Below are 14713 nucleotides of genomic sequence, written 5' to 3'. Positions count from 1 at the left end.
CTTATCTTTTAGAACTTTTTGGATGCAGAAGCAATTAACAAGTAATATAATGTAATAGGTTTATTTTAATATGTTTAATTTTACAAGAATAATACTATAAGGATAACAGATGACTTGCTTGTTGAATTTGACATTAGTATGCTACTGTGTGTGATTCTCTCTTCAGTCTTTCTCATTTTTTGGTAAATAGATAATGTTGAAATTCCTATTTACTATGAAAGCAAGTTGCTAAACTTGTTTATAGTTTGTATTTGCTATTTTATGTAATTGGTGTTTACACTAATTCACTGCAGGTATTTAAAGATGCTGTTTGCTCTTTTCAACACTGTTTCATTTTCACTTTATGTAAATTATTTCAATTATATTACATTTGGGTAAAAAAAGCATTAACAAGAATGCATTTGGAATAAAAAATGTTTTAAATTTCTAGATTAGTCATCTATGTTAATTCTGACATAAAATAATCATTAAATTCTTCATTATCTATGTGTAGCCAGTGGTTTTTTTTCTTCTTGTTTATTTTACTTATTTATTTTTGTGTATGTGGTTCTGGGAATAACCCCAGGGCTTCACATGTTCCAGGCAAACACTCTACCCTTGAGCCACATTTCCAGCCTTAGCCAGTAGATTCTAAATAAAGTTCATAATGCTGTTGAAAATTATTGCATCTTTAAATAGTTTAATTACTGAGCAGACTATCCTATTATTTTAGCAAATTGTGGTTGAATATATTTGGCCTCATTTTAAACAAAAAGCAAAATAAATAATTTCCTTATTTAGAAAGCAAAACCAAATCATTTTAAATGTTTTAAATTTTGCCTACAGGAAGAACAACATGCTAACACATCTGCCAATTATGATGTGGAACTACTTCATCACAAAGATGCACATGTAGATTTCCTGAAAAGTGGTAAGAGAAATTTTAAAGTATTATTTTGTAAGATCTGACATATGAAAGCATACTAAACACCTCTAAGAAGTTCTTCAGTAAACAAATATGAATGGCTTTAATTTATCTCTCTAAACTTATATTACAGTATTATTTATTAATGGCCATACTAATGTTGTGTAGAAGTTAGATGGGAAACAGTAGGCTAACTGAGCAAATATTCAGAAAGATCACCATGCCTTTCTCAAATGCACAAGTTTTTTCAAATGGTAGTTGTCATTTTTTTTTTTTTCCTGTAGGCAAGTGGCCTTAACAAAGAGAAAGAACAAGAGCAGACCTAAAGGAGTATTAGACCTACAGCTTGCCTAGATAAAAATTTTGAAATTTAAATTAGTTTTTTTCCTCTTAAAAATTTCTTTGAATCATTAAGTCTCATCTCCAAAACTTTGGTTTCTGTAACTATATTGGTATGGTTTATGGAAGAAGACTGGAGTTAGGACATAAGAACTTTAGTTAAAGTTTTGCCATCAATTGGCAGGTCCCATATATTTCTAGACTTCAGTTTTCATACTTATAAATTATAGATGCTGGATTAGATGAAGTGCAATATTCCAGCCACTTCTTAAATTCAATGAAATTTTAAGATTTGAAGGTCATTTTAAAAGCTTTTAGGCTTTGACATTTAGTTGAATCTGTAGAATGTTTTTTATGTAGATTGTGCTATTAGAGAATTAAATGGTTGACTTTGATCATGTTTATAACTATTCTGAAGTATGATCATGAGCCAGTTGTAACATTTGTTCATGTCTAAGCAATCTTGGAGTTCATCTAGTGAGTGGCTAACAGAAAGGGAAAAAAAAAAAAAACCATTATGTGAATGTAATAGTGTTTAACAAAGGAATGTAGAAAACTTTTTTTAAAAATATAATTTGTGGAAATTGCTAAGAACCTGTAAGGTGATGTCAGTTTTTAGATTATTTATTTTTAAAACTTGGAAAGAATATGTAAAGTATAATTTAAATGTTAAAATGTTGATAGTACAAAATATTTCTCTGGAATAGTTGTTAGCTTAACTTGTAGTTGTACATGTTAACATGTAGACACCATGTGTAATGTAGCAATGGGATTAGAGCACTGTGGGAATACAGAGGAGGCTGCTGATTATATCTCTGAGAGTTAGTTAAGCTGTACCAAGGAGGTGACAACAGAGCTGGAACTTGGTGATTGTAGGCTTCCAGTTTACCCATGTGTCTCTACTGTGCTCCACATCTGTGTATTGAAATTGTATCTTATAGTTGTCTCTCAGCCATTGAAAACTCAGCATGCTCAGAACAGTTAATGAGCTTTGCTTCCTGAACTGGTCTTCTAACGTTCTCTCTTACATTGGATGGCCCTGTCATCTTTGCAGTTGTATAAGGCATAAATCTCAGAATCATCTTTGAGATACTGGTCATTCTTCCTATCTAATTCATCACCACATTTTCTTTTCTTTTTTGTTCTAGGGATTGAACCCAGGGGTGCCTAACCCCTGAGCCACATCCCCAGTCCCTACCTGCCCTTTTTATTTATTTATTTATTTTAACTTTGAGACAGACTCTCATCAAGTTTTTTAGAGCCTCACTTAGTTGCTGAGGTTGACCTTGAATTTGCAATCCTCCTGCCTTAACCTCCCTGGGATTATAGGCGTGTGCCACCATGTCCAGCCTCATTATCACATTTTCTTGATTTCATCTACTAAGTATCTTCAGTATTTTCACATCTGCATCTCTGCAACCATTACTGTCTCTCTAATGAAGTCTATTGTTTTCTTGCCCAACATCTCAATAGCAGTCTCCTAAAAGGTCTGTCTATATACAGTTTTCACCCTCCAGTAAGATGAATTTTCATAATGCTAATTCTGATCATGTTCCCATTAGCTTAAAACCCTCCAGTGCTTTTCTGTTGCCCTTGGGACAAAGACAAAACTATTTTAATGTCCTGCAAAGCTCTGCATTGTCTGGCCTCTCTGCCTTTCTATCTCAAAACATACTCATCTCTGTTTCATCTGTGCAGACCTGATAATCTTCATGCTTTTTTCTCTCCATTTCTTTTAATTTCTATTCATCCTCTTAGAATTCATACCAGTCAAGGAAGTCAAGCAACCTCTCCCTTGTGTTTTAGAATAGGTCAAATCTCTCTATTATAAGCACTAATAATGTAAATGTATCCTGTTCAAAGTTCAACTTCATAGATCCCTTGGCTGTGTTTCTCTTTAATAAACTTATAAGGATTTGGTAAAATTAGTTGTGCATTTTAGGTTCCTTAAGCCTTTGAGTATTTAACTATGTTATTTTGTCATGTAACGATGTGGGTAAGGAGGAATTATTGTAGATTCTTGAAATTTTTGCCAATGACATTCAGTGTACTAACCTGAAATGCTTAATTAATGAAAAGTTGGAGGGAAATTACATATTACTTTTAATTGTAGGTAATATCCATATTCTGCTTGGCATTTTTCTAGGGGACTTTATAAAAATAATGGGTTTTTTTCAGAAGTATGCATCTTATAGAGCTTAAACTCATTTTGAAATCTTGTTCAAACAATTAATTTAAAGTTTACGACCTATTTAGTAATACTAATGTTTCTTGACAAATTTTTAAAGGTGATACCCACTTAGGTGGCAGCAGTAGAGAAGGCCCGTTTAAAGAAACGATAACTTTAAAGTGGTGCACACCAAGGACAAATAACATTGGTAGGTATTTAAAAACAATTGAAAGAGAAAAGAACAAATCAAAAGATTGCTCAAGTATTATACAAAGATTGGTTAATTTCTTCTTGAATTTTTGATTTGTATTGGTTTAGGGACTCAAAAAGCAAGTTTTTTTTAAATTGTAGAAATGAATATTTCTTTATATTCTTTCAAATCAGTGTTTTCTTCTATTTCAGAATTACACTATTGTACTGGAGCTTATCGAATTTCACCCGTAGATGTAAATAGTAGACCTTCTTCCTGCCTTACTAATTTTCTTCTAAATGGTAACTCTCATCCTTTAATGGTTTTGACTGAGATTATTATAAGTGAAATCATTAGTAATATGAATTCTGGAAAGGTATTTGTTTCAACATAATCTAACTATGTATTTGCCAAAACTGTTCTAAACTTAAAAATCTGAAATAGCCTTTAACAGGTTCACTAAGGTTTAAAAAATAAGATGATTTTATAAATTTCATATTTATTGTGTCTAAGTGAGTTTTATTTAACATATTTTTAAGTATTTTTATTTTTAAAAATTTGGACTTTGGAGTCTTTATTTTCTTTTTTAGAATCTAGAATAATATAGACCATTATAGCTTGATTGTTTTTTCCCCTAATGCTAGGGACTGAATAAGTCTAAAGTGTCAGATTCCATTTTATAAGTCTAAATTTTAAAAGCTCGTGATGTGATCAGCTAGGTTTTGGAATCACTGAACTAAGAAGTCAGTCTGTCCTTATCATAAAGCCTATCTCATTGCTATGTTAAGCACAATTTTAATTATCACCCTGTGTAAAATCAGATTTAATAATGTTTGGACATGTGAAGTAGGAAGTATTTATGATAATAGAACTGATAAGGAGTTATTATAAAAGGCAAATTGAGACTGGGTCTTCTCCCCACATATCTTGTAGCATTAATAATCTGAGGATTATCCAGCAGTTTTCTTACTTTTCTTCTTAAATGTCCAGGAGAAAAATTATATGTGAACTTGAAATTGGTTGTATCAGAAACGATTATACGTGTTTTGGAAAACTGTCCAAATTTCTGTGTAAGTTTGGAATATCTGAAAATAAGCTTTTGCTAGAATTCAGATTTTTAGTTATTGAAATATAGTAAGTTAGCAGTGCTGGTTAAAATATGGGAATCAGTAAATAAAATGAAAAAAATCTAGACATAAATCTCAAGGGAATAAATAAATCTATTTGAATTTTATTACTGATAGGATTCTTGCTTTTGACAGGTCGTTCTGTTTTGTTGGAACAACCACGAAAGTCGGGTTCCAAAGTCATTAGTCATATGCTTAGTAGCCATGGAGGAGAGATTTTTTTGCATGTCCTTAGCAGTTCTCGATCCATTCTTGAGGATCCACCTTCAATTAGCGAAGGATGTGGAGGAAGAGTTACAGACTACCGGATTACAGTAAGAATTTAATAAATGTTATGTTTTGAGTCTAATATCAATTAGCAAGTAGTTATTGAGTTCCTGTAATATGCTAAAATCTGTGAAAGAAAGAGTTTGGAAGAAGTTGATTGTTATTTTAAATAGTTGAACTTCCTTTAATACTTGATCAAAAGATCTACTTATCACTATGTAGTCTTCCATTATTGTATATTCAGTGAGAAGTATCTGGATTGTATATGGAAGTATTTGGATTATACTAACACATTGGAATTACAGAGAAGGAAAATTCATCTGAACTGCTATTTTAGATAAAATTTAATTTCTAGTAATTTAAATGGTAAGCAAAAACTTTTTTGAGTCTTTGTATTGCTACCACTTTGAAGTAACATTAATTTTTTTTCTTATCAGGAAGAGCATACAAAGAAATAGTATTTTTGCTAGAATTTCTGTGGTTTTGATTCTGATTTTTTTCATTCTTCCTCCCATTTTCATATTTGATATTTCATGGCTGTCTGCTTTTTGAGGTAGTTATAAGAATTAAATATGATTTATGTATACAAATATACTTTATAAACCAGAGTGTATGCACTTAAAGGAATTGTTTTAGTAGGCCTTTCCCTTTTTTTTTTTTAACTAAAAAGAATGCTCATCAGTATTCATTGTGGAAAATATAGAGCATGCAGACATCTAAAAGCAAAAGCAAAAACCTGTAAATTACCTACAATTCCATCATTTAGCAGTATCCACTGTTAACATTGTAATATTACGTTAAGGCTGTTTTTAAGGAAGCAAATTGGTCTTCTAATGTAAATAACTCATTCTTTTATATAATAGAAAAGAGTTAAATTATAGGAGTGAAATAAAATGAATGTTCCCAGGTTTTTAAAAAGGGAAAAAACAGCATGAATGTATTATGCATTTTGAGGCTTTCTTCATTTCCCTTGTATGAAGGCTGATAGGTTTCAAGTTTGAAAAAAGTGAGGCGAGGGGACAGCTGTTAGAAAAAGTGCTTTGTTGCAAATCACAGGAGAGAAGACATCAGGGAAAATGACTATTACGTGTAATCCATACTGAAACAGTAGAAATAGTTTCTAATTTTATCTTATTTGGTTATCATTAGGATTTTGGTGAATTTATGAGGGAAAACAGATTAACTCCTTTTCTAGACCCCAGATATAAAATCGATGGAAGTCTTGAGATCCCTTTGGAACGAGCAAAAGATCAGTTAGAAAAACACACCCGTTACTGGCCTATGATTATTTCACAAACCACCATTTTCAACATGCAAGCGGTAAGTGTATAATTTCACTTTTTTCCTAAATTAGTTACATATTCTTTATAGAAACAAATTAGAAAATTTGTAATTTATACCTTTATCAAGCAAAGAATGTAATATGTGTGTTTGCTCAAGTTAAAGAATTAGTTATTAAAAATTAAATAGTAGTTATAGATTATATCACCATGGTATTCTTTAAAGTCAATTTTAAAATCAAGGTCACCTAGATGCTTTGATATTTGTTTTTCAAGACAGATTCTTTTTTTTCTTTTAAAAAAAATCTAACAGGTAGTTCCATTAGCCAGTGTTATTGTGAAAGAATCTTTGACAGAAGAAGATGTGTTAAACTGTCAAAAAACAATATACAACTTAGTTGATATGGAAAGAAAAAATGATCCTCTACCTATTTCCACAGTTGGTACAAGAGGAAAGGGCCCTAAAAGGTAGCTTTTTTCCTTACCTTCCTTATATATCACATTTACTTGATACATAATGTTTCGTAAGATAATTTATTCTACGCATAAATTATATTTGAGGCTCTGTGTGTGTGTGTGTGTGTGTGTGTGTGTGTGTGTATACACACATGTACATAATAATGGAGATGTGAGAATAGCAGACATAAATATATTGTAATTTAGAATTCCACAATTAGCTACTGGGGTAAGAGGGGAAACAAAACATATTTATTTCCTTTTACTTTTATCAGTAGCAAGTAACACTTTGATATTATTTAATGATAAATATTATTTAAAGAACATTTCTAAGAATGTTTTAAATCTTTCCCACAGAGACGAACAGTACCGTATCATGTGGAATGAATTAGAAACCCTGGTCAGAGCCCATATCAACAACTCAGAGAAACATCAAAGAGTCTTAGAATGTTTGATGGCATGTAGGAGCAAACCCCCAGAAGAAGAAGAACGAAAAAAACGAGGAAGAAAGAGGGAGGACAAAGAGGACAAATCAGAGAAAGCAGTGAAAGATTATGAACAGGAGAAACCTTGGCAAGATTCAGAGAGGTGATTTCTTAGCATTGATACAGCCCCACATACCTTTTGTTGTATCACATTCTATGTATAGCACATTCAAATTTCATTTAATATGTGTTTATTCGTTTTATAACTATAATCTTATCATTCTTAACTCCAGAAGATCATTCTTGGGTTTAAAAAGGTATGTGTTTACTGTTGGGGCAAAGATAATGTTAATTTTTCCTAAGTAGCTTCTGAAAGTCATAAACCATGTTTGTTATCAGTGCCTGCTTAATGTGTTAAGAATTTCTAAAACAATTTTATTCTTTAGTTTCAAAATATTTAACTTCAGTGATGTGCCAGGTATTTGGCAAAAGATCTCTGACCTGAAAGAACATACAGTATTATGGGAAAATCAGGCAAGCAAGTCACTGATGACAGGAAAGTGGGAAGTGCTTATAAAATTAGGCACAGAATACCCTTGGGAGCACAGAAGAGCTTACAGTTTTTTTTTTTTTTTTTTTTTTTAGAGAGAGAGAGAGAGAATTTTTAATATTTATTTTTTAGTTCTCGGCGGACACAACATCTTTGTTGGTATGTGGTGCTGAGGATCGAACCCCGGCTGCACGCACGCCAGGGGAGCGCGCTACCGCTTGAGCCACATCCCCAGCCCCGAGCTTACAGTTTTAATTCAAAAACTTTCTTCAGTAGTACATTCTTTTCCCTTAGTTTGCGATTTATCCTGTGATGTCAAGGTTAAATTTGAAAAACAGTAATAAAGATCTATACGTAAAAATATCTTATTAGCTACATCTTCTGTTACCTTGCCATAAAATCAGGCAGTCAGTGAAATAAATGTTATAATGGAATTATAATTAGAAAATTCCTTTAAAAAACCCCACCTTTTTATTATGGAACATTTCAAACATAAACGTCTGTAGAACAAATAGATAACCATGATCTACCTTCGACAATTATTAATTCATGGCAGATCTTAGTTTATATATATGTATATTTACATCCACTACCCTCACCACCACCCTCATAGGCATATTTTGAAGCTAATTCTGAAACTCATACTTCATCCATAAATAGGTAGAACAGTTTTATTCTCTTTAACTTTAGAAATTCACTTTTTCCTTACGGCTACTGAGCTTTTAAAACAAAATTGGCTTACTATACAAAGAGGAAAAAAAGTACTTATTCAGTTTAAACTGACCTTCAAATATACCTCTGAATATTTTGAAAGTGTTTTTATTCCTTGATGAAACTCAATAAAAGCTTGAAGTTAAGTTCCTAACTGTGAGAACTACATTTCCACAGTACATAGCTTATAAAGCTGATAGTAAACTTCTTGATCATATTTATAATTTAAAACTATGAAGTATCTTCTAAAGATCCCATTATTTGTCACCTTTTTAATGTTATCTTCTTAAGTTTTCCTCTAGTTTTTCCTGTTTAAAGGAAGGGATATTTATGTTTAATTTGTTAAGTTCTCTTCCCTGGTTTTAGATTGAAGTTTCTGATTAGCCCCTAGATTTTGCAGAGATGGTTTAATTATTAAACTATTTGTAAACTTTTAAAATTTTAACTATATTTAATTTTTTGTCCCTCTAAAAGATTGAAAGGAATCTTAGAACGTGGAAAAGAAGAGTTGGCTGAAGCTGAAATTATAAAAGATTCACCTGATTCCCCAGAACCTCCAAATAAAAAGCCCCTTGTTGAAATGGATGAAACTCCACAAGTGGAAAAATCAAAAGGTAAGGTATAACTGAAGGTAAGGTAAGGTAACTATGTAAATTTTTTTCTAATTAAATTTAATTTTGTATAGTGTTATTTAATTTTGTTGTATCTTTGGGGAAGAGCTCCTAAGTATTGCTGGATTTTGTTTAGGAGATTCTCTGTTTATAGCCTTGGAAGATACAGGTAGTAAATATATTTGTCAGTAGTAAAAAAATAAAAGTCATGTTTTATCTCCATTAATGTGAAGCCTTTGGAAAGTTAGCAGTTTTACTATAAAGTTTATGCTATAAGAAATTCTAAATATGTAAATTTGAATCTGGTTATGTTCCTGATACTATCCTAAGTACTAGGTTACTGAAGACAGATTCTTCTCTAAACTGTCTTACTTATAGGCTGAGAAGTTTAGTTTCCTCATGTGTTCATTAAAGATATGATTTGGAATTGAGAGTTCCTGAAATCATTCGAGGTCCTAGTGATCTTGAGGGTAAACTAGGTTTAGGTTTAGTCCTTTTAGGATACATGGAAAATGGTATGCCATCATCAAACTGATGTTTTGCTACTGTGCCTCTTCTAAGGCCATAAAGATTTCAGGGCTGGCCATATTACCATTACTGGCAGTTCAACCTAGGGAGAAGTTGAGCTTGTTTGCTTTTTATATATTTTTGTCATAGTACACATATTATGTGTTACATTTTTTTGGTTTACTAGCTTCTTTGAAATCAGAATTTGAGGTCACCCATAAGGTAGCCTGGCCATATTTGTCTTTCAGGCATTTGCCAGAGTATGTTGGAAATAATAGGACTTAAATAAATGTCTATTGATGAATTGTCTTATTTCTTGTGGGCTCAAATATGCCATTGTTGATTAGAATGAGAAGGTTTACTCTTAATGGTATCGCTTGGAAAATAGAACTCTAAAAAGCATTATTCATACTGACAAAAATTGGAAACAGCCAAAACACATATTAGTAAAAAGATGACTATATGAAAGCGTGCCCAAGAATAATTATTGTCACAAATGCCTACTCTTCTCTCTTCGTCATGACTCCTTTTTCAGAAGGAAATCCCTAACTTCCTTCCTTTCACAGTTAAGTCAGATGCTGCTTCTTTGTACTTCCATTGTGTCCTAGGATTGCTGCTCTGGTAGCACTTCAGAGTATTGTATTGACATTGCTTCCTAACATCCCGCTTCTGCTAGTCTGAAATATTTTCAGAGCAGGGATTATTTTTAATTTACTCTTATATTCAACCAGCACAGGCTCATTTATACTGAGTTTGGTTACTTATTGAATGAATGAGTAAATGAATGAATATGTAATAAGTTTAGGGGGTCAAAAGTAGGCTATAAATGCATATATACTATGATCTCAATTTTGTTTAAAAAGTTTTCATGCACATATACACTGGTTTGTAACTTAGATGAATTATGAATTATCATCTATCATTAAGTTGTTTGGAAATAAAATGGATCCCTGATGCTTTTTACCCTGGAAATATTGTACAGAATGGACCATTATGAGAAGCAATCTGGTTGCAAATCCCTCTTTGCCCTTGAAACTTTCCATTTAGACTGATATTGGAAAAGCATTTATTTTTCCTTCCATTCTATTTTACTACCTAAATCATATGTCTCTTTTGATCAGCTACTTATATGGGCCTTTTATCATACCTTAGTTTCATTTCCTTTGGAAAATTACTTTTTAGTCCTCCCCAGTTTTGTGCCTGCCTGTATACGTTGCCCTTAAGATTGTACTGTTCCAAATGTTCCCTCTAGATTTGGTGAAAATCTGTTCAACTTTTTTGTATGATTCAGTAACAGAAAAAACAGAATGTCATTTTGTTGATAGGCATTAAATTAAAGATCAAAATATTTACAGTTGTCAGAGCAGTGATATTATGGATTATTTCTTTCTTTATGTGTTTTATTATATTCTGAATGCTACTGAATATGTATTAATTTAGTAATAAGAAAAATAAAATAATTTTGTTTTTAAAATTTACTTTTTAAAAATTTATATGCAGTGGGACTCTCTGGTCTGCAATTCTGTGAGTTTAGACATTGAATCTGCATGTAGAACAGTCCATCCCTGAGATTCCCCTGCACTGCCCCTTTGTAGTCATCACACACTGTCAATGACTGTCTCCAATCCCTGGTAACCACTGATGTGTGATTGTAATGAATTTAATACTATTTTGCCTTTTGAAGTTTGCTTTTCCACATGGCATAATGCATTTGAGATTCATCTGTGTTTTGTGTATATATCACTAGTTTGCTCTTTTTATTTCATTTATTTATAAAGTATGTAATTAACTTTATAAGGAACTGTCATGTTATTTTTCAAAAGTAGCTTTGTCATTTTACACCTCCACCAGCATTGTAGGAGACTTCTGGTTATTCTGCATCCATGTTAGCACTTGCTATTGTCAGGGTTATTTACTATCGTTGTTTTAGCTGTTCTAATAAGTATGTAGTGGTAGTTCATTATTATTTTAGTTTACACTCTTGTCTGACTAATGATGATGAACCTCTTTTCATTTGCTTATTTGCCATCTGTATGTTTAATTTGGTGAAGAGTCCTTTCAAATTACTTGTCCATTTTTAAATTTGGTTGGTTGTTTTCTTATGGTTGAAATCTGAGAGTTCTTTATTTGTTCTAGGTACAAGTCCTTTGTTGGATATGTGATTTGCAAATATTTTTCCAAGTGTCTGGCTTGTCCTGTTAATGATGAATTTTGCAAAACATTAGTTTCTAATTTTAATGACGTCTGATATACCAATTTTTGTTTTTATGATGCTTTTGGTGTTACATGTAAAGAAACCTAACTCTTATGAGTTCTATAATTTAGATTTTACTTTTAAAAGCCATATCTATTTTGAGTTATTTTTATGTAAGGTGCAAAATATGGGTCAATATTCTTTTTGATCTTTTTTTTTTCTTTTCAGTACCAGGGATTGAACTCAGGGCCTCAGGGCCTCATGTATGCTAGCCAGGTGCTCTGAGCTATATAGCTTCATACTTTTTTTCCCCTCTCTTTTTGTGGTAATGGGAATTGAACCCCAGTCTTGTTCTACCACTGAGATACATTCCCACCTCTTTTTGTTTTTTATATTGAGTCATGGTCTCACTAAGTAGCTCATACTATCCTGTAACTTGCAATCCTCCTACCTCAAATCTCCCAAGCAGAGATTGGGATTATAGTTTTGTGCCACCATGCATAGTTTCAGTATTCATTGTGTGTGTGTGTGTGTGTGTGTGTGTGTGTGTGTACAGTGTCTTAATTGTTCCACAAGTGTTTATTGAAAAGACTGTCCTTCATTAAGTTGCCTTTGTATATTTACTAGAAATCGATTGACTCTCTGTGGGATCTATTTATGGATTCTCTTATATTCTGTTGGTCTGTGTCTCCTTTCACCAATCAGGGCTATCATAATCACTACAACCTAAGTTTTGAAGTCAGATAGTGAAGAATCCTCTACATATTTTTTTTATTTTCTTTTTCAGAATTGTTTTGGCTATTGTAGTTCTTTTGTCTTATCATTTTCATTAGAAAATCTTGCTTGCAGGTTTGGCCCTTGGCTGGCATCTCAGAACTTGGCTTTTGAAACATTCCCTAGATGATAAAGTAATTTTTCCCTACATTTGAACTTAATACTAGCTTTTCTTCTGGAAGTCTAGAATTTTGATTGTTGTGGCTAGACAGAGAATGCTTACATAATCAACCCCTGTGTAAAAACCCTGGACTCTTGAGTCTCTAACAGGCTTTCCTGGCAGAAATATTACATACATTTGGTTAATTTTTTTTTTTTTCCTCTGGAGGCAGAGATCATGGGAAAGCTGTAAATGGATTCCTCTAGTTTGTGTCTAATTTGTCTTTCCTTCTACTGATCTATCTATATATTCTTACTCTGTTGCTGTAATAATTCTTAGTCATGACTGTAATTTCACCTTTAGACATCTGAGTTCTTCCAGGAGTCACTGAAATAGCTAGTACTCTTGGACCCTGAAACATAAATTTTAGAAAATGATAAAGGTGCTGTTGCCTAATTGTGTAAAATGAACAATAGAATTAAAGGCAAGTTTATTAAATTTCTAAATTTTGTAGTAATACATTTTCTTACCTTTTTGTCTTTTCTAATACAATACCAGGGCCAGTGTCCTTATTATCCTTGTGGAGTAATAGAATCAATACTGCCAATTCCAGAAAACATCAGGAGTTTGCTGGACGTTTGAACTCTGTCAATAACAGAGCTGAGTTGTATCAACATCTCAAGGAGGAAAATGGGTGTGTGTTATTTATTTTAGAAATTAATTTTGTTAATTGCTTATATAGCTGTATTATTCACTATTTGTTGTGTTCAGCAATTTTTCACTATTAATGATGAATTGATATGTGTTACCTACAAGGAATAAACAAATTAAATTGTTTGATTCTAGGTACTCATACCCACATTGCTTATGACCCTGAAAGTACAGCATTATTTTTTTCAGTGCTTGGTAAGCATCATAGAGAGGGGAAAACTATAAAGAACACATAGTATGCAACACTTAATCTGTATAAAATAACAAGGGGGAAATATTTTCCTATCCAGTAATACAATATTAAAAATATTGATTGTTTTAATAAATTTTTTAGAAGAAATTCTCTTAAAATATATTTGGTGAAGGAATTTGTAATGGAAAAGGAAATAAATCCTTGACTGAATGATAGAGATTTTTTTTCTCATATATTTGCTTGGAGAAGGGAAAGTGATAGGAAAAAACTGGTGGCCTTTGAAATTCAACCTTGGGAAAGTCACTTAATCTCTCCAGGCTGTTTTTATTTATCTGCAAGATAAGGAAATTGGGCTAACTCCCTAACTTTAATCCTTTCCTAAAGTGCTCATGTTCTGTTCTATGAATAAATATATTAGATTTTAGTTTCCATCTATCAGGTAGATAATTAAGTGGAAAAAATATGGAAAGTTAATGTTTTAATTTACCAACTTATTTTTATCTCTTCTATTTTTTTTTAGGATGGAGACAACAGAAAATGGAAAAGCTAGCCGTCAGTGAAGAGTGACTTGAAGAAATTTAGTATATTGCAAAAATATTTTGGGCAAGAATTTGATATAAGTAATTTTACAGCAAGATTGTATAGCTATGTTGCCTGGACTGATTTTTACATTTTTAAAATATTTCAACAACTATCTTTTTTGTACTAATTATAAAATTGGCATATAAGTCAAAAATGTACATTTGAGATTTGTCCTTCCAACTCACACAAGTTTATTTTACGGTAAAAGGTGTTCCCTCTGGAAATGTTTTTTTAAAAAAATCTTAGGCTTCTCTTTGCCAAATAAAACTATTAAAAATCTGAAATGCAAAATACTGGGAGTAGTTACTTTAGAAAAAAATATTATTCATTTAATAACAGACAATCCTTAGAAATTTATAGAGTTTAAGTAAGATTTGAAATCTTACATAAAATCTTACTGTTATTCTGCATCATGTATAGGGTGCTCTTCTAAGGAAGAATGTTTTGTTTATTTTGAATTATTTTGCCTTTGTATTGGTGGGCACGTATGTGTGTGTATTTTGGTCTTTTTATTCCTCTGAAATTCATGGTTTATGTTAAATGTTTTGTAAACCTTCTTTCTGTACTGCTTCATCTGGAAGCTTCTAACATGTTGTAAGAAACATGTTATTTTAGTGTCAAA

The 14713-nt window shown here is 31.9% G+C and overlaps 1 protein-coding gene across 2 annotated transcripts in view; it reads left to right on the top strand.

Moving 5' to 3' along the window:
- Positions 1-14376, top strand: part of INTS13 (integrator complex subunit 13) — a 29379-nt gene extending 15003 nt beyond the window's left edge. The window contains exons 8-17 of one of the 2 annotated variants that reach the window (XM_081311021.1): positions 826-910; positions 3532-3621; positions 3816-3905; positions 4866-5044; positions 6147-6317; positions 6591-6745; positions 7091-7321; positions 8894-9033; positions 13164-13299; positions 14030-14376. In XM_081311021.1, coding sequence (XP_081167147.1) covers positions 826-910; positions 3532-3621; positions 3816-3905; positions 4866-5044; positions 6147-6317; positions 6591-6745; positions 7091-7321; positions 8894-9033; positions 13164-13299; positions 14030-14069 — 1317 coding nt within the window. In that variant the 3' untranslated portion in view covers positions 14070-14376. Of the gene's footprint in view, positions 1-825; positions 911-3531; positions 3622-3797; positions 3906-4865; positions 5045-6146; positions 6318-6590; positions 6746-7090; positions 7322-8893; positions 9034-13163; positions 13300-14029 lie in introns of both variants that reach the window. The other variant, XM_081311020.1, reaches the window with a different exon arrangement.
- Positions 14377-14713: the final 337 nt, after the last annotated feature.

This window comes from Spermophilus citellus (assembly GCF_964194105.1).
Source record: "Spermophilus citellus genome assembly, chromosome: 10".
Lineage (NCBI taxonomy): Eukaryota > Metazoa > Chordata > Mammalia > Rodentia > Sciuridae > Spermophilus > Spermophilus citellus.
Note: the sequence above shows the minus strand (reverse complement) of the source record. Positions and strands in the feature narration are given on the sequence as shown.